This window comes from Sus scrofa, chromosome 1 (assembly GCF_054392235.1).
Source record: "Sus scrofa isolate SSC_HxYL_T2T_F1_AM1 chromosome 1, Sscrofa_HxYL_maternal_Yorkshire_Landrace_v2.0, whole genome shotgun sequence".
Lineage (NCBI taxonomy): Eukaryota > Metazoa > Chordata > Mammalia > Artiodactyla > Suidae > Sus > Sus scrofa.
Window position 1 is genome coordinate 176,234,214 of NC_139383.1, and position 26,386 is coordinate 176,260,599.

At 38.5% G+C, this 26,386-nt stretch overlaps 3 protein-coding genes across 8 annotated transcripts in view; 2 read left to right on the forward strand and 1 right to left on the reverse strand.

Annotated features, from left to right (window-relative positions):
• Positions 1-6,484, forward strand: part of IQCH (IQ motif containing H) — a 237,670-nt gene extending 231,186 nt beyond the window's left edge. For all 3 annotated transcript variants that reach the window (XM_084978737.1, XM_084978785.1, XM_084978796.1), the window contains one exon: positions 5,977-6,484. In XM_084978737.1, the coding sequence (XP_084834863.1) occupies positions 5,977-6,054 (78 nt within the window). In that variant the 3' untranslated portion in view covers positions 6,055-6,484. The remainder of the gene's footprint in view (positions 1-5,976) is intronic.
• The window catches only part of AAGAB (alpha and gamma adaptin binding protein), a 308,159-nt gene extending 294,372 nt beyond the window's left edge, over positions 1-13,787 (reverse strand). For 2 of the 3 annotated variants that reach the window (XM_084979072.1, XM_084979051.1), the window contains exons 1-2: positions 12,850-12,930; positions 11,437-11,547 (exon numbers count right to left, since the gene is read on the reverse strand). The gene's annotated coding sequence lies outside the window, so the exon portion shown is untranslated. Of the gene's footprint in view, positions 1-11,436; positions 11,548-12,849; positions 12,931-13,614 lie in introns of those variants that run through there. The other variant, XM_084979083.1, reaches the window with a different exon arrangement.
• Positions 13,079-17,895, forward strand: C1H15orf61 (chromosome 1 C15orf61 homolog). 2 transcript variants are annotated; one of them, XR_297238.3, is made up of 2 exons: positions 13,079-13,621; positions 17,671-17,895. XR_297238.3 is itself a non-coding variant. In XM_001924580.6 (2 exons), the coding sequence occupies exons 1-2, from the start codon at positions 13,101-13,103 to the stop codon at positions 17,796-17,798; spliced, it is 474 nt and encodes a 157-aa protein (XP_001924615.3). In that variant the 5' UTR covers positions 13,079-13,100; the 3' UTR covers positions 17,799-17,895. The 2 variants fall into 2 exon arrangements, 1 of the variants encoding a protein (XP_001924615.3); XM_001924580.6 differs by having other exon boundaries at positions 13,079-13,446.
• Positions 17,896-26,386: the final 8,491 nt, after the last annotated feature.

Sequence of the window (26,386 nt, forward strand, 5' to 3'; positions counted from 1 at the left end):
TGTTCTATGTCTAGCTCTAATGTTCTATGATTCCATCCACCATCATCAAAATATCAGAAGGGCAACATTTTATGTATCACACATAGCTTTCTCTGCCATCTATTGGAAATATTAGAGGAAAATACTTTGCAACTTTGTACAACATTTTAAGTTCCCCACCTACTACCCAAAAAGGCTTGATTTTAAACAGTTACAAAATATGGTATAATTTAAAATAGTTCACTGCAATGCAAAAAGGTTTTCTCTTGGAAGGAATCTTTGACTGAGGACAGTAGCAAGCCAAGTATGACCTTTAGACTAGGATCACCCCTTTCATCTTTTGGGTTTGCACTTTCTTGCACTGAACTCCTAGGTTTTGCTAATCACCTAAAGTAATGGAAACATTTTATTGTGAAAACATTTTTATTTAAACTGATGTATACCTCCTCAACTAGAAGATCCTGGTGCAAACAGATAGGACAAAAATGTTAATTAAAGCTTTAAATGTCCTGTATAAACCAGAGCACATCTCCTTTTCACATCTGCTTTGCAGTGGCAAGATGAATAGCTACAGTGCCATCTTTCAGCATTAATTTATATCTGGACTTAAAAGAGATGGAAAATATGTTTTGTAATATTCCATTTTGCAATGTAGCAGATATCGTCCCTAGAGCTACATAAATGGGACACAAAATGGCAAACTAGTTTTAGCTGGCAGCTTTAATCCCATACTTTTAAAGTCTTCCTAAAAGGCAGTTTACTGGGCCACATCTAAAAGGGGGCAGGCAGTGCCTTTCTATGAAGTATTCTGACATCTCTATAGCAAGGCCTGAACAAGGAGCTGAAAGTACGATGATTCTATATCCCTCTGTAAAGCCCACACTAATTGTTACGGCTACAACACTTCTTTAAATGGCATTGCCAGGGCAGAAATCTCTTTGCTTCCTTCATTCTCACTACCAACTCATAGACTCTTGGCACTAAAATCATGAAAACAAAAACTTACAGACAAGGGAAGCTTTAAAACTACCTAGGAACATTTTTTTTTTAATTACTTTGTCTTTCAGTAGACCTGTGTTTTAATTTTTCTAATTATAGAGACACGCTCATGATAAAGTATCACAGAGCTTATTTAAAAAATAATAAAGACCAAAAACTTTTTAAAAACAGGAAATCACAGGGAAGAAATTTAAAATCAACAATTATTTCACTATCTGGAGATTAACTACTGTTAAGGATTTGGGGTATATCTGCTATTATTTCTGCCTAGGGCCTCTGCATTTCCCATTTCTTCTGCCTGCCACACGCTCCTTCCAGAAATCTCTGGGGCTCACTCACTGCATTCAGTCTCTACTCAACTCTCAGGAGATGAGAGGGGCCCTATCTGACCACTCTTTCTAATTAGCACTCTCTTATTTTCTATGCCCGTCCCTTTTATTTTTCTTAAAAGCACTTAACAATATGTGGTATTACATAATAGATTTGCCTATTTTTTATTATCTGTATCAACCAAAGGATTTTAAGTATAAAGATACAGCCCAGCTCCTAGAACAAAAAGTTTTAAATCAAAAATAGTATTATATCAGACATAGTATTTTGCAAACTGTATTATTCACTTACCAATAAATTGTGAAGACATATCAGAAATTTTTACCCAATGCTGGTTTTTTTGGAGGGGGTTTGGGTTTTTGTTTTTTGTTTTTTGTGGGTTTTTTTTTTTTGCTTTTTAGGGCTGGAGCTGCAGCATATGGAAGTTCCCAAGCTAGGGGTTATAGCAGCCAGCCTAGACCATAGCCACAGCAACACTGGATCTGAGCTGCATCTGTGACCTACACCACAGTTCATGGCAACACCAGATCCCTGACCCACTCACTGCGAGAGGCCAGGGATGGAACCCTCTTCCTCATGCATACTAGTTGAGTTTGTTACTGCTGAGCCATGATGGGAACTTCCTACTCAATGCCATTTTAATAATGACATAAAGGATGTTATTAATCATCTACTATTAGACCAGCACATGGACATTTTGATGCATCCTTCCAGTACATATCACATTCATGTCAGCCATTAAAATAGTTACTAATAATATTAGCAACGCCTTGTACTTACATGGTATTTCCTTAGTTCACAAACTATTTTCATGTATCATTTGGTCCTTACAACAAATTCAATCAAACAGAGCAGAAACTCAGAGAGGTTAAATAATTTCCCTAAATCATAAAAAACAGTAATGGGAAGTCCAGATTCAAACTTAGGTCTGTCTGTCTCTGCAGCCTGGGCTCCTCACTACACTTCATCAGCCCTGGTTGAAGCCTTCATTTTACAGATGAATGATCCATGCTTAGAGAAGGGTGTAATGATGTGCCCAGAGTCACAAAGGTTCTTCAGGAAAGAATACAGATAGAGTAGGACCCAGGACTCATGACTCCCTGTCTAAAGCTGTCTCAACTACATGCTGGGTCAATAAATTACAAAAAAAAAATCCTAGATTGCTGCATAGTTAAAATGGTAACCAATACATGCTGTTATACTTCTCTAAAGATTACACAGTATATTTGCTTGGTGCTGTGCAGTGCCAACCCGATGACACTTGCAATCCTGAGCTTATTTGATGTGGTTGGAAAGCAAATGAGATTCCAGTGCCCCTGTTGCGCATAGGTGCTCAATGAGCATTTCCTGCATGGTGGGAAAGTGCCCTATATTTACAGTATTTGATCCAGTTTAACAGCAAGATCTAATGTTAAAATTAGCCTCGTAAAAGTTTTCACCCTAGTTCACACAAAAACAAGATTCTGAGATTATGACTAGTAATTTTTCTTGAGTTGATTTATCTGAATAAAACCTATAAGGTTTTGAACCATTAAACATTCGATTTAGAAAAAAAATCTTAGTGTACAGAAGAATAAAGTGAGAAATGGAACAGATTTGTTTCTTGTAATAATTATGAGCAATATCTCAAACTCAGCATCCTTAGACCATTGAGCTGTGTAGGATGAATGTGCTAATTAATCAATTACTACCCAACAATGTACCCTGTTTATTTACTGAAATGCACCAGAAACGTGTGCAGAACTGGTAATTATTAATCATCTTCAGTAACAAATATGACTCAAGTTCACCTTCATATAATTAATAGAGCATGTAGTTAGCTTTAACGTCTTGCTTTATTAGAAATAGCAATAAGGAATAAAAAGAAAGAGCTGAACCACAGTTGTGGTTCACTGAAGTGCTGGCTTGGACTAAATGCTTATCACCCACAGCAGCAGCATTATTCATACCCATCTAAACTATGACCAGATCCTCTCCATTAAAACCCAAGTTTTTGAAAACTAAACTTTTAAAATCTGAATACAATTTTAGACTTACAGAAAAGTCATAAAAGCAGTCCAAAGAATTCCTAAATACGCTTTGTGTTCCCCTAATAAAATCCAAGTTTTAGAGCTTGATAACTTGCTTAGAGTTGAGATCTTTGTTGGTGGTATCGAAACGCCTTATTGCATGCCTTTCAATTTTAAAGATATTTTGAAAGTATTTTCAATATACATAGAAATAGCTGTTTTACAACAAATCTTGCAAGTGATTCTGTTACGAAAAATCTTTTTTTTTTTTTTTTTTTTTTTTTCCTGAGAGTCATCATGTAGGCTCCCAGAATTCTGGGCTGGGTCAGCCATATTTTGGATGGCTATTTCTTATTTCCCCTAAATGTGTAACATCGAAAGGATGTCAAATTCTGTCAGCTACTTTTACATCTGAGTCTAGCATCACGTGACTCTTTAACTGTAGTCAAACTTGGGATTTTGAGTTCTTTTGGATGTAGCATCAAGTTCCACCACCTGCCTACCCTGTAACTGCAGGCAGTTTATAGTAACCTCTAACTTCTGACACTCAGTTTCCTCAGCTTGAAAATGAGGAAAATGAAACCCTGCTCTGGAATGTTGTTTCAATGAAACAATAGGTGGAAACTACCTGGCACGAAAAAAGTACTCAGCAACTGGAGGATACTATTATGTTGACATTACTGCCCTCCATAGTCACTTTTAGCTTAAGAAACTGAAATGGGCACACATATACATACACAAATAAAAAGGTATTTTGTACAATGGAAACCAGATCAACATTTAAAAATTTTTCTCTGGAAGGGGAAAAACTGAATAAAATTTACTGCTATCATACAGTAAATTAAAAACATGCCCCATCTGAAAATACCAGTGGAATGCCACTTCAAAAACCTAAACTGACAAACAATAAATCACTGGGTAGACTACTATATTTCTACTACAAAATGATTCAAGGCCCCTTTAAATGGAGAGCCCCTTAGGGCATTTCAGTATTTGTTTATAGATCATTAACTACTTGACAGTGAGACTGGGGAGGGGGCATAAAAACTCACAGCTAAAGTGCTAAGAGCCACTGTAGGTTGAAGATCAGCAATAAAGCCAAAATATCTTAGGAATTTGATATGAAAATACCATTTCTACTACCAAAATGTTGTATTCTATTCATGAATGTATCTGTTAGTAAAAGGTTCACTTTAAGAAGCGCAGATCATAACTATGACCCATACGACAAGGTGAATTTACTTGGCTGTGTTTTCAAATGCTTCCCCAAACACTATATACTATGAAGATTGTAACACTGAAAACATGCCCATAAAATGGATTGTGTTATCAACCACCATAAATCATTATCTGGTTTCAAAAAGTCAAATATGTCTCCTTGCTACCAGATTTTAGCATCCAGAGCAGAATAGCACAGAAGTGTTTACTTTTAATGAAAAGCTCACTGAAAACCAGGAGGCCAGATTTTTATTTATTTTTTCTCTGTGGTCACAGGTGGGACATATGGAAGTTCCAGGCTAGGGGTGGAATCAGAACTGTAGCTGCCCAACTATGCCACAGCAACTTTGGATCTGAGCCTCAGCTGCAACCCACACCACAGCTCATGGCAACGCCAGATCCTTAACCCACTGAGCAAGGCCAGGGACTGAACCTGCATCCTCACAGATACTAGTTGGGTTTGTAACCCACTGAGTGACAACGGGAACTCCCTGGAATTTTTTTTTTTTTTTTTTTTTTTTGGCTTTTTCTGGGGCCATTCCTAGGCTAGGGGTCTAATCGGAGCTGTAGCTGCCAGTCTACACCACAGCCACAGCAACGCGGGATCTAAGCCTCGTCTGTGACCTACACCACAGCTTACAGCAACGCCGGATCCTTAACCCACAGAGCAAAGCCAGGGATCAAACCCACAACCTCATGGTTCCTAGTCGGATTTGTTAACCACTGCGCCACGATGGGAACTCCCAGAATTTTTATTCTTGACTCTAGTATATGACTTTGGGTAAGTTTCTTTCCTATTCTGTGGTTTAATTTCTCCAACTACCCAAATTAAAATTAAAGTTAAAACCACGAACCCTGATTTCCTTTCTCCAACATCCCTCAAACACACTAACTGTATTCACTTTACCTTTCTTTTTTTTTTTTTTTTTTTTTTCATTTATTCAACAGAGTACTTACCATATGCCAAGTTACTAGGTGCTGACAGCACAAAGGTTAACAAAACAGACATAAACCCCTGGTCTTAGAAAGTTTACATTTCAGTGGGAGCAGAACTTTAAGGAGTAGTTTAGAGACAAGACGGGTTTTTTTTTTTTTCTTTTTTTTTTTTGTCATTTTAGGGCCACACCCTCGGCATATGGAGATTTCCAGGCTAAGGCTTGATTTGAGCTGTAGCCTCTGGGCTACGCCACAGCCACAGCAACGCCAGAACCAAGTCACGTCTGTGACCTATACCACGGCGTACTGCAATGATGGATCCTTAATACACCAAGTGAGGCCAGGGGATTGAACCTGTGTCCTCATGGATGCTAGTCAGGTTCGTTTTTGCTGAGCCATGACAGGAGCTCCACAAGTTGCTTGTGATGAGATCTCTGTACCCACAGTTTATGTTCACAGTAAAATGTTTTATGAGAGTAATTCTTCTTGCCACTCTTTGTTACAGCAGCCCCAGCTGCCAGGTAACTCCTTTGGGGCCTTCAGAACATCAATCAGTTCCACAGAAGGACTGGAAAAGATCTAGACAAGAAATGCAGCAGTTCCTTCCCTTCCTAATGACTTCTGCCATAACTCAGTACATCCACGAGGAGAATTCTGCATAAAGCTAATGTATATTGTCCTTGCCAGGGCAACCACAGGAGACAGGGATGGAGCAGCAAGCACTGTTTGCCACTGCTGGGAATGGGAAGAATGAATGAGCATTCTTCCAGTTGTGAGAAGTCAGTCATGCTACTTCCTCTGGTGCTGAGCTTGACTTAGAGGGCACTGAGCCATTAAGGAGATTTGGATTCCTAAGAGGTTGGTGGCTCTTTTCAGTATCTGCTTTTAAGTTCTAAAACATACTGGCACATGAATTGGAGCAGCAGCAACCCCACGGTCCTTCTCTCCTTGAACCAAAAGTCCTAAAGCTTCAAACTGGAAGCTGTAAATTAAATCCTAATTGTAAACATTTCTATCTTTTTTTTCCTTCTTCTTCTTTTTAGGGCCACACCCATGGCATATGGAGGTTCCCAGGCTAGGGGTCCAATCAGAGCTATGGCCACTGGCCTACACCAGAGCCACAGCAACACCAGATCTGAGCTACATCTGCGACCTACACCACAGCTCCCAACAACGCCAGATCCTTAACCCACTGAGCGAGGCCAGGGATCAAACCCTCAACCTTGTGGTTCCTAGTCGGATTTGTTTCCACTGCACCAGAACGGGAACTCCACATTTCTATCTTTTTAAAAAATAATTCCTTTATCCTTTACCAATATGCTGACATATGTACCTAATATCTTACCTTTAAGTCTCCTTCTGAGATTAGCAGTGAATTAAAATCTACATGCCTACTTCACCTTCTTTTAAATCACACTATTAGAAATATGTAAGTCAGTTAAAAGTTGACTTACAGGAGTTCCCGTCGTGGCGCAGTGGTTAACGAATCCGACTAGGAACCATGAGGTTGCGGGTTCGGTCCCTGCCCTTGCTCAGTGGGTTAAGGATCCGGCGTTGCCGTGAGCTGTGGTGTAGGTCGCAGACGCGGCTTGGATCCCGAGTTGCTGTGGCCCTGGCGTAGGCCGGTGGCTACATCTCCGATTCAACCCCTAGCCTGGGAACCTCCATATGCCGGGAGCGGCCCAAGAAATAGCAACAACAACAACAAAAAAAGACAAAAAGACAAAAAATAAATAAATAAAAAATAAATAAATAAATAAAAGTTGACTTACAGTAAAAAGTTGTAAAAATAACATGAGAATAAAGATTCTATATATGAACAAGATCATGTTTGGGTCGTGTCCAGTATAGATGTTCTTAGTACATATTTTTAAATAAACATTAATAATACGATATGTTGATATGTAATACCACCTACAGAACATTTTTTTCAAACTTTTATTTAAGTATGATATAGATACAGAAAACGGCACATATCTTAAATGTTCACTATTTCACAAACTGAATACACCCATTTAATTTACATCAAGAAAGAGAATAATCCATAAATTCATCAATTATAACAAATGTACCACTCTGGTGGGGGATGCTGATAATGAGGGAGGCTATGCATGTGTGGTGCAAGGGATATGTGGGAAATCTCAGTACCTTCCTCTTAATTTTGCTGATTCTAAAACTCTTCTAAAAATTGTCTTAAAAGAACTATAAAAATAAGAGTGCTTTTAAAAAGAATAATCCGGGAGTTCCCGTCGTGGCACAGTGGTTAACGAATCCGACTAGGAACCATGAGGTTGTGGGTTCAGTCCCTGCCCTTGCTCAGTGGGTTAACGATCCGGCGTTGCCGTGAGCTGTGGTGTAGGTTGCAGACGCGGCTCGGATCCCACGTTGCTGTGGCTCTGGCGTAGGCCTAGGACCCTCCATATGCCTCAGGAGCAGCCCAAGAAATAGCAAAAAGACAAAAAAAAAAATAATAATTTTAAAAAAATAATAATCCCAGTTCCCTAGAAGTCACCTCATATTCCTCCTAGTCACTGGTTTTTTCCCTGCCCGCTGTTGCCCCCCCTGCCTCTTACCCAAGAGTGATCCCTATGCCGTTTTCTTTTTTTTGGCTGCACCTGTGGCATGTGGAAGTTCCCGGCCAGGGATGAACTCACGTGGCAACTCCAGATCCTTAACCCACTGTACTACATGGGAACTTCCTCACTATCGTGCTTTCTAACAGTACAGATGAGTTTAGGCCAGTTTTTACACTTTATATAAGTGAAATTTTACAGTAAGTACTTTTGTGTTTGGCTTTTTTCACTCTTCCTTATATTGTGAGACTCATGCATGTTGTGTGTGATTGTACATCATTCTTTCTTGTTGTTGCATGGTATTCCATCATGTGAATATGCCACAATTTGTTTATCTGTTCTGCTACTGAGTAATTTCTTGGTTGAATATTAAATAAGAATAGTGCTGCTATGAATATTCTCATACATATCTTTTGAAAAACACATGCACATAATTTCTGTTAGGAATTGTTATGGACTGAAACGTTTGTGTTCCCTCAAAGTAGGTTGAACCCTAATACCCAAAGTGACTGTACTTGGAGATAGGGCCTTGCATTGTGAGTGGGTGACAGAGGCTAAACAAGGTCATAAGGGTGGGACTCATAATACAGCTGGTGTCCTCATTAGAAAAGAAAGAGACAGAGAGCTACTTCTCTCTGCCATGGAAGGATATAGCAGGAAGGAAATACAAGCCAGAAAGATAACTCTCACCAGGAACCCAATCTTCTGGCACCTGAACTGTGAGAAATAAATTTCTGTTGTTGGCTGTGCTATTTTGTTATGGCAGCCTGAGCACACTAATATAAATACATACCTAGGATTGATATGGCTGGGTCATAAGGTAAGCAAATATTCAGCTTTATTTAGCCTGACAAAATATTTTCTGAAGTGACTGCCAACAGTGTATACAACTGCTAATTGCTGCATATCTTAACCAAAAAACCAAAAACCTCTCTGGTAGGTGTTTAATGGTACTGCATTGCAGTTTTAATTCCCATTTCTCAGACAACTATTAACATTAAATACTTTTTCACATGGTTATTAGGCATCTGAATGTTTTCCTTTTGTGAAAAGTCCATTCAAATACTCTCTTAGGAGTTCCCATCATGGCGCAGCAGAAATGAATCCAACTAGTGTCCATGAGGTTGTGGGTTCGATCCCTGGCCTCGCTCAGTGGGTTAAGGTCACGGACCTGTGGTGTAGGTCATGGACACGGCTCGGATCTGGTGTTGCTGTGGCTGTGGCATAGGCCAGCATCTCTAGCTCTGATTGGACCCCTAGCCTGAAAATTTCCATATGCTGTGAGCACAGCCCTAAAAAGCAAAAAACAAACAAACAAAATCTCTGAATAGTGACTTTTAATGAACAGAAGTTCATAATTTGAATATATTCCAATCTATCAGTTTTATGTAACTCATTTTTAACATGTTCTAAACATCTACAATGTCCTAGGTGCCTTTAAAACAAACCAAGCCGGAGTTCCCGTCGTGGCGCAGTGGTTAACGAATCCGACTAGGAACCATGAGGTTGCAGGTTCGGTCCCTGCCCTTGCTCAGTGGGTTAACGATCCGGCGTTGCCGTGAGCTGTGGCGTTGCCGTGAGCTGTGGTGTAGGTTGCAGACGCGGCTCGGATCCCCCGTTGCTGTGGCTCTGGCGTAGGCCGGTGGCTACAGCTCCGATTCAACCCCTAGCCTGGGAACCTCCATATGCCGCGGGAGTGGCCCAAGAAATAGCAACAACAACAACAACAACAAAGACAAAAAGACAAAAAAAAAAAAAAAAAAAAAACAAACCAAGCCAAAACACTTTCCTTCTAAGAGGTGCATGATACATACTGTACATGGTTACCCTATTTATAGCTATTTTTAAGAGGTTCCTTCTAAGGGTTATGCTATCTCTCAATGCTGTGTGGAAAACTAAGTATTCCTGTATTTAATGTACTTAGTTCCTAATCACTGGACACAATGTTTTTGAACACTGGCTTTAGTTTTGAATGCCAACTTCTAAGCCCCTTGGTTTCATGGCCATGAAGAATCAGAAGTGAAAAGAAGATCAAGCATCTAATCTGAGTGTGGGTTTTTTTGAGAAATTATCTTACTTCAATTATGGAAGTGGCACCATATAATCTTAAAGTCAGAAGTAATATCTAGATGTCATGTTCCCTAGCTCTGTATCTTTAGGTTAGGGCAATATTTCATTCAGACCCTCTTAAATACCTGGCCATGGTCCACCATCTATCAGAAACCTTTGGAAGAACTTCCTATGTTAGAATAAACACAAAAGAGAGATAGTCAAAAATAATCAAACAGACAGTCAAAGATTCTTGGGTTAGAGAAACCCTTATCACTGATGAAGTTTTCCGAAGAGAACATCTTCCAAAAGAAATTCTTCAGTTCCTTAGCCTTTTCCCCATGCCTTCATGAGAAAACACAGTAAAACCAACAAAAATACCTGGTTCTCTTTATCAGTAGTTTTTCACCTTATATGCTACAGAACCTAGGGCTTCTCAGACAGACTTCAGAGGTTCCCCAAGTGCTTGATTCAAATTTCATCTTTTACTGCTGGATAGCACAGGGAACTTATCTAATCACTTGTGAGGGAACTTGAGGGAGGATAATGTGAGAAAAAGAATGTATACATATGTCTAACAGCAGAAATTGACAGAACATTATAAATCAACCACAGTAAAAATTTTTTAAAAATAAAAATAAAAAATTTTTCATTTTTTTAAAAAACAGATTTTTATATTGCTGAAAGGGATATAATGTCAAATTTTAACATATTGCAAACTGCCCACACACTAATTTGAGGTTAAGTCATTTCAGTGTAGATTTCAGAATTAATCCTCCTGCCATCTCTGTAACTGAAGTACATGCCCAAGATTACAAGATGAATCACTTAAAAAACACTCTTATTTGTATCTACTTTTCCCAAGGGATCAGGGTTTTCTTGATAATATACAATCAAAACAAAGGAATAAGAAATAAATTGTGGAGCTCCCATCATGGATCAGCAGTTAATGAACATGACTAGCATCCATGAGGACAAGGGTTCGATCCCTGGCCCGCTCAGTGGGTTAAGGGTCTGGCCTTGCCATGAGCTGTGGTACAGGTAGCACAGTCAGCTCAGATCCTGAGTTGCTGAGGCTCTGGTGTAGGCCAGCAGCTACAGCTCCGATTTGAGCCCTAGCCTGGAAACCTCTATATGCCCTGGGTGCAGTCCTAAAAAGACAAAAAGACCAAAGAGAGAAAGGGAGAAAGAAAGAAAGAAATTGTTCTGAGGTTGCTGTAACTGCAACTGAGTTCATAGCCCCAAACTTAATTTTTTTTTAGCATAAAACAGCAGGATCAAAAGTCCACTGGCAGTGGGGCCAGCCATTGCATTCCAACCATACTAGTTCCTGTTGGTCTTACCTTTGTCTTTGTGGGCCAATCTTCCTCGATTTCTTCCCATTTCTAAGCTTGGTTCTGCAGATTTCGATTTGCTATTTTAGCTATCCAATTTCCTTCCAGTATATTCCTTTTCTGCTAAAAACAAAACAAAATAAAAACCCAAGACAACAAACTAGCCTCGTTTTTAAAATTTACCTTTAATGTTAAAATTCTGCAATTATGTTTAGTAATAAAAGACAAGTTTTCATGTACTTTATACGATGGAGTTCTATGACAGATTTTGTTTGAAAAAGGACTCCAATACTTTTTAAAATTTAATTTGAAATCACAGTATTGAATCACCTCCCTGACTCAGCTTAGCCTCTCTCCAGCCATTTCTGAGCAAATCTAACTACATCATGCCTCCACCTAAAATCCTTTAAAATTTTTTATCTAATAGCGAATCCTAAAAAGTTCAAATTATTTGTATGACTATAAGGTCCCTAAAACTACTTAACCTACCAGATTTGGCACATGGTAGTGGGTGCTCAATCAATGTTTGTTGAATGAATCAATAAAAACTGGAGAATGTAAAAGCTAGCCACACTATCCTACATTCCCCTTGCATTTTCAACAATAATAGTAATTGTTACATGGTGTTTACACACCATTACCTCATTTACAAACAGCACTTTCCAGACACATCTCATTTATGCATGGTTTCTTCAACATGATGAATTTCGGACATATAACAGAAAACCAATGTATATGTTACTACCTCAAGAAGCTGCAAAGTTTGATAAAAGTTTTTCCTAAAGTAATAGATTTGATATTGGGTGACTAAAGATTATTATTAAGATTTATAACTAAGACTCCTGGTCTGGCATTCACCAGGCTTTTAGGAGGGAGGTGGTGGTGCGCATCGCATAGCAAGCCTTGGGACTTTTTTACAGATAAACTTTTTTTCTTTTTTGGCCGCACCTACAGCACGTTTAAATTCTCGGGCCAAGGATCGAACCCTTGCCACAGCAACGATTCCAGCCGCTTCAGCGACAACGCAGGATCCTTAACCCGCTGTGCCATAAGGGAACTTCAAAAAAATAAACTTTTTATGTTGAAATATCTGGGATTTATTTTATACAACACCACTGAGGGGTCCTAGAGACAAAAGCACTTTCTGACTTTACCAGCCACTGCAAATCTGGGCCCTTAGCTTTTAACTCACTTCCCTGAGGAAACCTTCTCAATTGTCTCCGCAGTAACTCCAAGTAAGGATTTCACTTGGGCCTGGGGTTTGGAAAAGAGATGTGGGCTTGAATTCTGCAGCTCAAGAGAGCGGTTATGTTTTTGTTTTAAAACTTAATTTTCCTCATACCTAAACTGATAAAACTCGCGTATTCCCCCCGCCCGGGGTTATTAACGACTACGTGAGGACCTTAGTGACGACTTAACTACCTGCTCAGAAAGGGCAAGCCGCACTCTCCGCCCGGCTCCCGCCGCCAGGCTCTGCGCCCTTAGCTGGCGGGACCTTTGTGCGCACGCGTCACCGCGCCCCCGGGGATGTCTCGTGCACTCGCGCAACGCCGGTTGGGCGTCCCGCCGCTCGCCCCGGGGAGCGGGCGCGCGGGCACGTTCCTGCGGCCCCGCCCCCAACGGCGCGCACCCCTACGGCAGCCGAGGGGCGGGGGACCCGGGCGAGGCCGGTCATGGAGGCCCTCCGAAGGGCTCACGAGGCCGTGCTACGGCTGCTGCTCTTCCGCCCCTGGGCCTCCGATGCTGCCTCCCGCCTGAAGCCCCGCGCCTCGGAGGTGCTGACCCGGCACCTGCTACAGCGGCGCCTGCCGCACTGGACATCCTTCTGCGTGCCCTACAGCGCAGTCCGCAACGACCAGTTCGGCCTCTCGCACTTCAATTGGCCGGTGCAGGGCGCCAACTACCACGTCCTGCGCACCGGCTGCTTCCCCTTCATCAAGTACCATTGCTCCAAGGCCCCTTGGCAGGACCTGGCCCGGCAGGACCGGTTCTTCACGGCGCTCAAGGTCATCAACCTCGGTGAGTGGCCCGGGCCGCTGAACCACGCCCTGCAAATGATGCCCCCCACTGTTTGCAAAGCACGCTAACATTCTCGCTCCGAGGCCCAGACCCCGGCCCAAGATGAGACGCTTCGCCCCAGGCCGCGGAGTTTCCCAGACTGCGTATGCGTCCCCCCCACAACACCACCTTTCAGGTTCGTCCATGTCGCTGGTCTTCTGTATCCCCGCCCCGCAGGTCCTTGAGAAGGCTAAGTTGTTGCTTCTGAATCGTGCCCCAGATTGTGGGGCTTATCCACAGGCTTGTAGAAAGGGACTACCCTGCATCACCCCTGGGGAGAGGGCTTGCCATCTTCACTTCCTGCCACTCTTAATTGGAAGAACCCCTAAGCCCCTGGAAAATGGCTCGAAAAGTGTTTTTGTTGTTGTTTTTTTATGCCTTATTGCGGGGCAGAATTCGTTCCCATCCATGAACATAATTTTGTGGGTGCATTCGTATTATCAAAACTCGCACCACTTTTTAAGTGTCTTTATTTTCTTTATGTGAAATCCCAGAAAGTTAGATTTACTAGAGCACTAAAGGTTTTCGTTAGTGTTGTTAGCTTCATCAGATATTAGGCCTAAAAGATATGTAAAAGACTGCCTCTTTAATACTCATATGTTTTCATGGGAATATTCTAACCCTAACTAGAGTATTTACTCTTGCTGGATGTTTATTTTCTTTTGGTTAATGGCAGAAAAGGCGTGAACCAATAATGACATGCGTGCACCTTTTATAGGTCAGGGAAAAATAGGCCTCAAGGTGTTTTTAACCCATTAATAGCTGATATCGAATTAAACCAGATTCTAGTAAATCAGAATCTAGACGTGCAAGCTGACCCACGTTGTTATCCAACTAGTTTTTTTCAGCCAGAATTACAGCTGATTATTCCTTAAATTTAAATACGATATGTATATTTTTACTTATAATGACTCATGTGAGTCAGTCAAGGGGTTCTGGAGCCATTTCTCCACAGGGACTATCCTGGCTTCATTCCATTAAGGAGATTATTTAGCAATGTGTAATCCTTTAAAAATATGTGTTATTATCTGGCTGGTGGACTATATAGAGCATGCTTACTAATTTTGAGGTTGATATGACGTTGAAGAGTGTAGTAACTTAGAAAATTAAATTCAAAATTATTTGGAGAGACTGGAGAGATGACTAGAATCAAGAAGAATAAGTTTATTTTAGCATTTTCAGAATCAGAAAAAAATCATTCTTCCCAAATGTAGAGTAATAGTTTAGGAAAAACATAACTGGAGGATTATAGATAAACAGTAACTTTAAAAAAATTTTTTTTTCACCATTTAAAGCCTAACACCTTAAGAACACCTTAATGATTAGGGACTTCTCTTTTAGGTAGAAAGAAATCCAAAGAAAAATAAGATGCCCAAAACTTTCTCACATAGAAAAGTAGTAAAACCTTTTGAAGAAAGAAGCAACAGCTGTGGGTTTTTTAATGTGGAAGAGAAAGCCGAATAGTGATTTAATAGTCTCTATGGTCTTTTGAAAATTGTAAAAATTCTGCTTAAAAGAGAATAAGAGTTTTTAAGTCAAACAAAAAGGAAAACTTTCTGCTTATGCATGCTTTAATACAAATTGGCTTAGAGTAATACAAGGAATTTTTCTGGACTTTTTAATTTAAAGAGTATTCACCAATTTGGTAAGGTTTATTTTGTATTTTTGTCTTAAGGTGGCGAATTAGATAGATAATAGAATTCTTTCCTATTCTGTGATGTGCGGTTGCCCCACTGGATCATCAAGTATATGTTCCATTAGAAAATACTTAGGGTTTTATGCCTCTTCTTCCTTTCCAAATTAGTAATTATCAGAGTAATTCATTTTTCTGTTTTGTATATAAAGATTTCTCTTTTACCCATTTGTTCCCTTTCTCTTCTGCCTTCCTTTCAATGGAAGCTGACATTTTACTGATGGTTTATCAGTCTGGGTATCCTGCTGTGAAGTAGATTGAGATTTAAGAAAAGCAACTTACCATTGGAATGAATGGGTAATTGGAGACTTGCTACAAAGTTCTAATTTTTTTTAAGTGCTTAATTTGACAGTGGTTTACCTACTGTTCAGCTGACTCAGAATGAATGATTATGCAAAGAACTGACTTTTACATTCATTTTGATGTTATGATATGTTTCAGACAGTCTGGAAAAAATTTAATTTTTCATGAAATCTGATAGACTTTAAAGCATATGCACTATAGATAAAGAAAATCATGGGTTTTTCAATGTATAAATTATATGAATGCCTAATCTTCCCATTTAGCATATTAGCCTCACTGCAGTAAATAAGTAGACTGCAGAATAAAAAGAAATACAGAATTTCTGACTCCTATATCACATCTCTATCCCCTATTGAACGGCATTAATGGTAGTGGTTCCTAGTTGTTTTGTAATAAGAGATAATGTAATTATTGTTAAGTTACTAATCTTTGATCAGTCCTCCACTTTAGCTGAAAAAATATTGACCATTTGTGTGATTTTAAAAAAGACAGTATTTTAACTGAAAACTGATAAATACTGTAGAACAAACAAAATTTTCAGTGTCATGAGCCATTCCTTAGATTTGTCTTTAGCATCGTTTTAAAAGTCATATTTTTTTTGTATTTTACTCTCAGTATATTGGAAAATTAATAATTATTTTTAAAGCCTGTTTTTTCTTTCTCACTCCATTGAGTTTCAGCTTTTGAAGTTGTAATACCATGTTTTATTTTTTATTTCAATTACTACCTTTACCTTTCACTCTCTTCTGCCTATCTTGTTCTTATTCTCTTGTCCACTCCCCCACTCCACATCCCCACTTGCCTTATTTTTTTTTCCTCTTTTTGGTTAAATGATTTATAAATAGCTTTATGATGCTAGTTTCTGTGGATTTTTTGTGACATTCCCTTGAGGCATTTAGAGTTTTGGGGGAGGTGTTACCAAAGCAAAGAAGGCAGTATGCTATTAAAGGTTTCATAGGATTTTCAGGGAACCCTATGATAGTAACAAGCTATGACCTAGTATATTCCTAAAAACAGAGAGATGCCAGTCTAAATGGGCATTTTTGCCTCTTCTCATTGCCAGCTAGTGGTGCTTCTCCTAATTAATCTTTGGCGTCAGTGTTTGGAATGCAGCTTCAGGGAATAAGCACAAAGTAGTCCAATGTACTTATATATTCAGAAAGAGCATAACACAGCAAATACACTCTTGCAGAAAAATAAGAAAAAAAATTTAGCAATATGATTAGTCTTGAGCATGTGTCGATTTCCCTAATAACTGGAAAGAGATTTTCCAAATGTACAGCTGTTCTTTTAAATTGACACTTTCTGTCCAACTTCTACACAGAAACAATAAAATGAATACTTGTGTAGAGCATATAATATCTATTATTGATTCATGTGCATGTGGTTTGATACATATGTTTTTAATATGTTAATAGTCATCGATTTTAAATAAGCACCTTAAAAATAGGAATTGTGAAAGTTTGTTGTATGTCTAACTTCACATCATATGCATGAATGCTTAATCCATATCTCTGGGTAGTATATATTTAGTTTCATGTATCACAAATGGCAGCTGATTGCAAATGGAAATATTCTAAGGAAGAAACATGTTGTTGGGGTCTACTACATACCTATTTCAAATAAGTTGAAACAAGATTTTCAAATCAGTTGTAAAAATACTAATGGGATTGTTTCTTTCTCACACTTGTTATACTAAAATCTTCCTTAGGGTTAGGTTTCGCCTTAGATTTTGAAGATAGTTATTTGACCCAGTTTAAGTTGTACGGAAAATTATTTTAGCCATCAAAAGCACAATAAAGATGACCTAGTAATTTAAGCTCAAAGCCAGTAATCAGGAGCATCTACAACCAAATTAATGAATATTCTCTGCTTCTTTGTGAGAATAGTAAAGAATTACTTCATAATTACTTGGCGGTAATGAATTAATGCTTGTAAAGTGTTTTGAATTAGAGTTTATACCAACCTTATCTATACTTTTAAAAATCTCTAGGCTAACACAGTTGTTACTGTTTCACAAACATAGATGAAATTGAGCTCTTAGGTAGAGTCAGTGTTTACTCATTTTTATAACTTTATAATTTGTTGATGTTGCTGAGGAGGGCTGTATGATTTGTACCGTGACAAATATATGAGTGCATGATTAATAAGTATTAATTTCACAAATAACATATTCATTTGTTTTCTAGGTATTCCAACTTTATTATATGGACTTGGCTCCTGGTTATTTGCTAGAGTCACAGAGACTGTGCACACCAGTTATGGACCAATAACAGTTTATTTCCTAAATAAAGAAGATGAAGGTGCCATGTATTGAAAGTGAACATTTGGAGAACATAAATATCAGTAGATTTTCTCATGTGTATGTGCAATATTTATTTTTGATCCTTTAAAATAAAACTTTTGCAAACATCTTTTTCTTTCTATAGTGTCTGGTTCTTTAAAATGAATCATTGCCCTCAAGAGGCAAAGTTTTTCATGCTTTTTATATATTGCATACTCTGGTTAGCCAATGGAACTACAAACAATGCTTACACCAGTTTTTTCCTGTAACGAGGTTAATCTAGAGATTAAAAATGAATCTTGGGGGAAAAATGTAATTGTAATGTATACATGTAAGGATAACCTGACCCCCTTGCTGTACAGTGGGAAAATAAAAAAATTATTAAAAAAAAATGAATCTAAGCTATAGATTCCATACTCTGAAAATACAGGTACCCACACAAAGAAGGAAGAGAAAGAGTTCCCTGGTAGTCCTGGAGGTAAGGATCCAGAGTTGTCACTGTTATAGCTTGGGTCGCTGCTGTGGCATGTATTTGATCCCTAGCTGGGGAACTTTTGTGTGTCACAGGCATAGCCAAAACAAACAAGGAAGCGAGGGGAAAAATCTTTAACACTGGAAAAAGTAGAGGATTTTAAGATATTTATAGTGGAGATAATTATATCACTGGCAAATCCAAAATTGATGAGAATTCTAGTCACAATCTGAAGTTTAAACCATTCAGCTTAATGACTTTTAAATGAAAATGTGTTAAAGCCCTTATGCCATTTACTTGTATGAGAGGTGTAGGTGTGATGTTGAAACTTGTTATTACCTGAAGAGTCCAATACCACACTATCTTTTTTTTAATGTAATAACAACTGTGGTTAATGCAGCAAGATGAATGAAATTAAAACTTATTAAAAGTTAAAATAGCATGCTGATAAAGCTGTAAGGACAATTAAGATCTAGAAAGACCCCAAAAAATAAATTTGGTAACTTGTAAAAAGCAATTAGCTGAAATGGTATATATCTATAGACTTATTGGTGATGGGAAGTGGGCTGAAATTTTAAAGACCTGATGGCAGTTTTGTGTTAGAATTTTATTAAGTTAATTGCATTTTTGAAAGCAAAGTCATTAAAAAAATTTATCCTTGGGGGTAGTTACAAAATACCCAGACGAATGGTAAATTTCAGAAATTTGGAGTAATTTAGGGAGAACTAAGTAGAACTATTTAATTTCTAAACCAATGGGTGTTTAAGATTTATGATCTCTCCCATAATTACAAACACGCATTATATATCATTTTATGTTAATGTGTTGCTGGTGCTCTGCAATGTTTACACATTTTTGTAGCAAAATATTTTCTAAAATTCAACCTAACCATCATTTGGGTCCTTACCGCTGACAAATTGGTAGGGAAAGTAAGTGGAAATGATTGAGGTGAAAACACCAGAGTAGTGAAGAAACACAAACTGGTTTCGTTAAAGGTAGTCATTTTAAATGAGCTACAGTGAGTGTGAACTGTTCTTCAAATATATGTAGTGTTCACGTGTCTAAAAGCAATTCTAAATAACACTTTAATCAAAGAAGTACTTATGCCAATATATTTAGTCCTGAAGAATATACTTGACACTAGTTAAATGAATGGCTTACACAAAGGAGATAGTGTTACATTAAGCTTCATTAATAATAAAACTGACTATTAGCATTTTGCAAGGAAGGCTAGAACTGATTTTCTCTGTAATGGACAAAGTTAAATAACTATAGCTCATAAGTTTTAAGTCAAATACTGCTCATTCATTGTGGCTGGTGTTGTCAATACTTGCTGTAAAGGTTTGGGCCGAACACAAAGCTGATAAAATGTTTTTTAATTACCAGACTATAAATACAGCTTTTCAGTGGAGTTGCACCTCTTTTCACACTGGCCTGTTTGATTTCTGATAATTTGTACTGCTGACTCTGCTTACCTGTTTTTCAATAGCTACAGTCAGTGTGACTTCTTGTCCATACGGTGATAGGTAAGTCTCCTTAGAGAACATCTTTGACAAACTACCCTATTGATCTCTGTAATTCTCTGCTGCTTGCAGCATTAAATAGAGCCTTGATTTCTTGTCCAATGTGCTCACTGTGTAACAATTAAGCAAATGTAATATTTTCTTGTATTACATGAAAATCAATAGACCTCTTGCTCTCATGGAGTTGATCATGGTGAAGGATGAACTCGATGGCTAAAGGGCATGGTTCAAATATTTAAAATATCGTTCCTTGGATTTATGAAGTCTGGTAGTGAACCATTTAGTCTGAAAAATGCTCCTCATTGAACAGTAATGGTTTAAGTTTTGTCTTTAAAGTTGGATATTACATTGAAGTATTGTGGCCTAAAAGGGATAAAATATAAATGCTGGAAGTCAGGAGATTAATTCTATTTTAGTAAGAGTGCTTTTTTTTTTTTCCTTTTTTAATGGCCACACCCATGGCATATGAAAGTTCCCTGGCCAGGGATGGAATCCAAGCCTAGACTGCTGTAACAACACCAAATCCTTTAACCCATTGCACAAGGTTGGAGGTCAAACCCACACCTCTGCAGCAGCCCAAGCTGCCACAGCAAGAACTCCAGTGCTTTTTTTTTTCCTTTGTCTTTTTGGGGCACACCTGCAGCATATGGAGGTTCCCAGGCTAGGGGTCGAATCCGAGCTACAGCTGCCAGCCTATGGCACAGCCACAGCAACGGCAGATCCAAGCTGAATCTGTTCCTACACCACAGCTCACCACAATGCTGGATCCTTAAGCCACTGAGCGAGGCCAGGGATCAAACCCACATCCTCATGGATACTAGTCGTGTCCATTAAACTCTGAGCTGTGACAGGAACTCCTCAAATGCTATCTTACTTTTTGACCTCAGGCTAATAATTCTACTCCTTTGTATCTTAGTTTATTTTCCACCTGCAATCTGAGAAAGACAAAATGAGAAAACTTTCTACCTTACAGTGTATTGTGAATATGCTTATAACTGTCAGTTTTACCTTTATTCAGGAAAGCTGTTTTTGTAATCCTCATTCTTGTATTTCATATATATTTATGTTTTAAAAAAACTTCATTAATAAAAGGATTTTTAGGAGTTTCCGCTGTGGCACAAAGGGATTGGTGGCATGTTGGAAGTCCTGGGACACAGGTTCGACCTCCTGACGAGCACTGTAGGTTAACAATCTGGTGTTACTACAATTTAGGCTTAGGTCACAGCTGCGGTTCAGATATGATCCTTAGCCTAGAAACTCCATATGCCATGAGGGGCGGCCAAAAAAAAAAATTTTTTTTAAGGGATTTTTATTTTATTATTTTTTTCCCTTTTCTAGGGCTGCTCCCCTGGCATATGGAGGTTCCCAGGCTAGGGGTCCAATCAGAGCTGTTGCCGCTGGCCTACATCACAGCAACGTGGGATCCAAGCCCTGTCTGTGGCCTACACTACAGCTCACGGTAATACCAGATCCTTAACCCACTGAGCAAGGCCAGGGATCAAACCTGCAACCTCATGGTTCCTAGTCCGATTCGTTAACCACTGTGCCACAGACAGGAACTCCTAAAAAGGATCTTTAAAATAAGGTAAGAGGAAGAAAGGAGACACACTGAAGGCAGTTTATGTGAATGTGTCTGTGGCCCTGCTGGTTACACCTAAGATGGCCAGCAGGGTTCTCAGGAGACCCTGCCCTTTTGGATATCAGGAGTTTTCTAAGTTGATGAAAAAGAGACAACTTTTCAGCCCATACTTTTCAATGGGACTTTGGCTTTAATCCAGGCAACTATTTTTTAATGAAGATACGTATGTTTTTAGTACAAAATCTTGCATCTCTTCTCTAGTTATTTCTATACATATCAATTATCAAGTGTTGGAAGAAATTGCTAGTCAAAATTCTTGGTTCCTGTGTAAGTTGTGAACCACCATAAAGATGTATAGTTGGGAGCAAGAAAGTTTGCTAATTAAAACAAATTCCTACTTTCTCAGCGCTAATGTCTTATTAGCACACAACATTGTACAAATAGTTGTAAGTTCTTTCATCACATATATTTGGTCACTAATATTTCACTAATTGTTGACCTCAGTAAAAATGGAAACATTTTTATTTTTATTTTTTGTCTTTTTGCTATTTTTCTTGGGCCGCTCCCTTGGCATATGGAGGTTCCCAGGCTAGGGGTCGAATCGGAGCTGTAGCCACCGACCTACACCAGAGCCACAGCAATGCGGGATCCGAGCCGCATCTGAAACCTACACTACAGCTCACGGCAATGCTGGATCCTCAACCCACTGAGCAAGGGTAGGGATCAAACCCGCACCCTCATGGTTCCTAGTCGGATTCGTTAACCACTGAGCCACGAGGGGACTCCAGGAAACATTTTTAATTATTAAAAGCCATATATATATTGCCTTTAAAATGTATATTTTATTGTGTAATTTATAATTACTCAAAACTATAATCACAGAACAAAGAATATATATACATGTATGACTGGATCACTTTGATATACAGGAGAAACTGACAAACATTGTAAATCAACTATAATAAAAATTATTTTTTAAAAAATCTGTAATTCTTCATGAAATATCTCAAGTCTATCAAAGAATGACTATTGTTTGAATGAGAGGAGTGACCCAAAGACAAGGATCCTGGTTTCATTTCATTTAAAAGCTAATGCAGATGAGGGAAACCTTATCCTAAAGCTAGTGGATCAGGTATCTACTTTTTTTCAGCACTTAGCATTCAGACAATAATGACTTTTGGGGGCATCTTAACCTAAACAAGTACTTAGCATTACATCTCACCTGGGTCAACAGTCTAGGGTATCAGAGTTAAACTGTGTTACTGTAAATTAATGGAAAATGTAACTGCACTTTGCTGAAAGATCAATGTCCAATAAAGGCTGCACAATCAAATCTTGTTGCAATGATTGAGGTCTTTAATTGCCTTTCAAAGATAAGGTGGTAATCAACACAGCTTTAAGTGATCTTTTTTACCAGTTCAATTACATGCTAATGACTAGTGCCAAGTCAGAATCTTTAACTACTTAAACTTATTAAATCTTATGTTAGTAATGAAAAATTACTTCAGCTGCCCAATCGATAGAACACAAATCTTAATTACTATATTTCACTTTTATACCATTCTATGTGCTTGACAAATACTTCACAAGAGCTTTCCCAATAGTAAGTGTTATTAGTAGTGACCACAGCCCACAGGGTATTTTTCTAATATAAACTGGAGATCAGATGCTAAGGAAAAAATTTTTTCTCTAAATGAAGATGTGGGTAAGATAGTTTCCAATGACACAAGCTTGGCCATCCAGCAACTTCTCAGAACTCTTGTTCTGCTCATTGAGAGTACATTTAATACAACAGGGATAAAATAAATCTAGGTTGTTTCGGTAAGTGTATTTCTTTTTTTTTTTTTTTTTTTTTTTGCTATTTCTTGGGCCGCTCCCGCGGCATATGGAGGTTCCCAGGCTAGGGGTCAAATCGGAGCTGTAGCCACCGGCCTACACCAGAGCCACAGCAATGTGGGATCTGAGCCGCGTCTGCAAACTACACCACAGCTCACGGCAACGCCGGACCCTTAACCCACTGAGCAAGGGCAGGAACCGAACCCGCAACCTCATGGTTCCTAGTCGGATTCGTTAACCACTGCGCCACGACGGGAACTCCAGTAAGTGTATTTCTAATTTCAGTTAGCTTTCCAGTAAAGAAAGAAACTGATTTCATATACAGCCTACTGTAAAAATCTCATATTTGGGTAAAGGATAAAATTTAGAAAAGGCAAATTACCAAAAAAAAAAAAAAATGTTTAAGTTGGACAGCATCAAAATTTAAAACTTTTGTGTTTTAAAGGATACTAACCAGAAAATGAAAGGACAACTGACAGAATGGGAGAAAATATTTGCAAATCATATCTCTGATAAAGGGACTTGTAGCCAGAATATATAAAGAACACTTATAACCCAATAACCCAATTGAAAAATAACCCAATTGAAAAATAGATTTGGACAGACATTTCTCCAAAGAAATTATACAAATAACTACTAAGCACATGAAATACGCTTAATTATTAAGGAAATGTAAATCAAAACCACAATACCACTTCAAACCCATTGGGGTATGAAAAGACAGTAACAAGTGTTGGAAGGAAACATGAAGTTGGAACTCACATATGTTGTTAGAAATATAAAATAGAGCAACCAGTTTGGAAAAATTTGACAGTTCCTCAAAATATTAAACATGGAGTTACCATATTAGTTAGCAATTCTATGCCTAGTTATATATGCTAAAGAATTGAAAACATTCAGAAACTTGTACAAAAAAGTTCATAGCATTATTCATTCTTGCCAAAAAATGGAAATAGCTCAAATATCAATTGATGAATGGATAAAAATAAAATGTGGCATATTCACACAATTGAATATTATTCAACCAAAAAAAAGGAAAGAAATACTGATCCATGCTATAGCACTGATGAAGCTTAGAAAATTACACTAACTGAAAAAAGCCCATCATAAAACACCACATATTTTATGATTTAATGCATATGAAATGTCCAGAATAGGCAAATCTATATATAGAGAGAAAGTGGATTAGTGATCGCCTAGACTTGGGAGGTTGGGTGTAAATGGGGAGTGACTGTCAACGTGCATGAAGGTTCTTTTGGGGGTGATGAAACTGTCCTAAAATTGATTGTGATGATGGTTGCAGAATTCTATAACTATACTTAAAACATTGAGTTGTACAATTTAAATGGAAGAACTGTGTGGCATATGAATTATTTTTCAATAAAGTCATTAAAAAGTAGTAAAGGGAGGAAAGGTAATTAGTGTTGAATAGGTACCTTGCAATTTCGATTCTGCAAGATAAAGAGTTCTGGTGGAGTTCCCTTGTGGGTTAAGGATCGGGCATTGTCACTGCAGCTGCTCAAGTTGCTGCTGTGGTGCAGGTTCAGTTACTGGCTTGGGAGTTCCTGTCCTGGCTCGGTGGTAACAAACCCAACTAGAATCCATGAGGACTCAGGTTTGATCCTTGTCTTGATCAGCAGGTTAAGGATCCAGCATTGCTGTGAGCTGTGACATAGGCTGGCAGCTGCAGATCGGATTTATCCCCTAGCCTGGGAACTTCCATATGCTGAGGGTGTGGCCCTAAAAGGACAAAAAAAAAAAAAGTTACTGGCCTGGGAACTTTCACATGTAGCATCTGAGGCCAAAAAAAAAGAGTTCTGGAGATAGACGGTACTGAGCATGATGGTACAGTAATGTGAATGTATGTGAATGTACTGAACTGTACACTTAAATGGTAAATTTTGTGTGATGTGTATTTCACCATAAGTAAAAATAATTTTTTAAAAAAATGAGTACTCAATATTACTATGATAAAATATAACTATTACATGACTTCTATAGAAAACCGAGTTTAGAAAAATATTAAAAATAGGAGTTCCTGTTGTGGCTCAGCAGGTTAAGGACCCGATGTGGTCTCTCTGAGGATGTGGGTTCAATCCCGGGCCTTGCTCAATGGATAAAGGATTCGGTGTTGGTGCAAGCTGTGGTGTAGGCTACAGCTGCAACTCTGATTCAACCCCTAGCCCAGGAGCATCCATATGCTCCAGGAGTGGCCATTGAAAGAAAAGAAAAAAGAAAAATATTAGAAATAAAAAGAGGAGTTCCCGGTGTGGCGCAGTGGAAATGAATCTAAGAACCATGAGGTTGTGGGTTTGATCCCTGGCGTTGCTCAGTGGGTTAAGGATCTGGCATTGCCATGAGCTGTGGTGTAGGTTGTAGATGTGGCTCAGATTTGGTGTGGCTGTGGCTGTGGCATAGGCTGGCAGCAACAGCTCCGATTGGACCCCTAGCCTGGGAACCTCCATATCCTGCAGGTGCAGCCCTAAAAAGAAGACAAAAAGCCAAAAGAAAATACAAAATAAATAAATAAATAAAAAGAAATAAAACATAAATTTAACATTTTATTTATTGTATTCTCGGAATTTAAAAAATTTTAGTATGAAACCTAGTTTTAATCAAGTAGATGTAATCTCATTTGGAATCATTTTTAGTAGCATTAAGAAAAGGGCATACTTGATTTGAGATTATTTAGAGGGAGAGGGAGTTCCTGAGTGGCTCAGTGGTAATGAATCCACCTAGCATCCTTGAGGACACAGGTTCGATCCCTGACCTCACTCAGAAGGTTAAGGATCCGGCATTGCCATGAACTGCATTGCTGTGAGCTGTGGTATACATTGCAGATGTGGCTCAGACCCCATGTTGCTGTGGCTGTGGCATATGCAGACAGCTGCAGGTCCAATTTGACCCTAGCCTGGAAACTTCCATATGCCACAAGAGGAGCCCTGGGAAAAAAAAAAGAATGAGATCTTATTTAAGATAAGATCAAAGAAAAGTATGTAAAATGTTAGTAGATGAAAATATCTTCTTTTAGATCCTAGTTGCTGGATAAAGAATATCAGCTACTACTAGAATGAGGCTTTATATAGTATTGCTTATAGCTATTTTAGTTGCACTTATATCATTTTAAATACAGTTTATGAACATTGTACTACTCCATTATATTATTAATTTATCTTCACTGATATTTATAGTATCAATTTAAAAGCTGTAA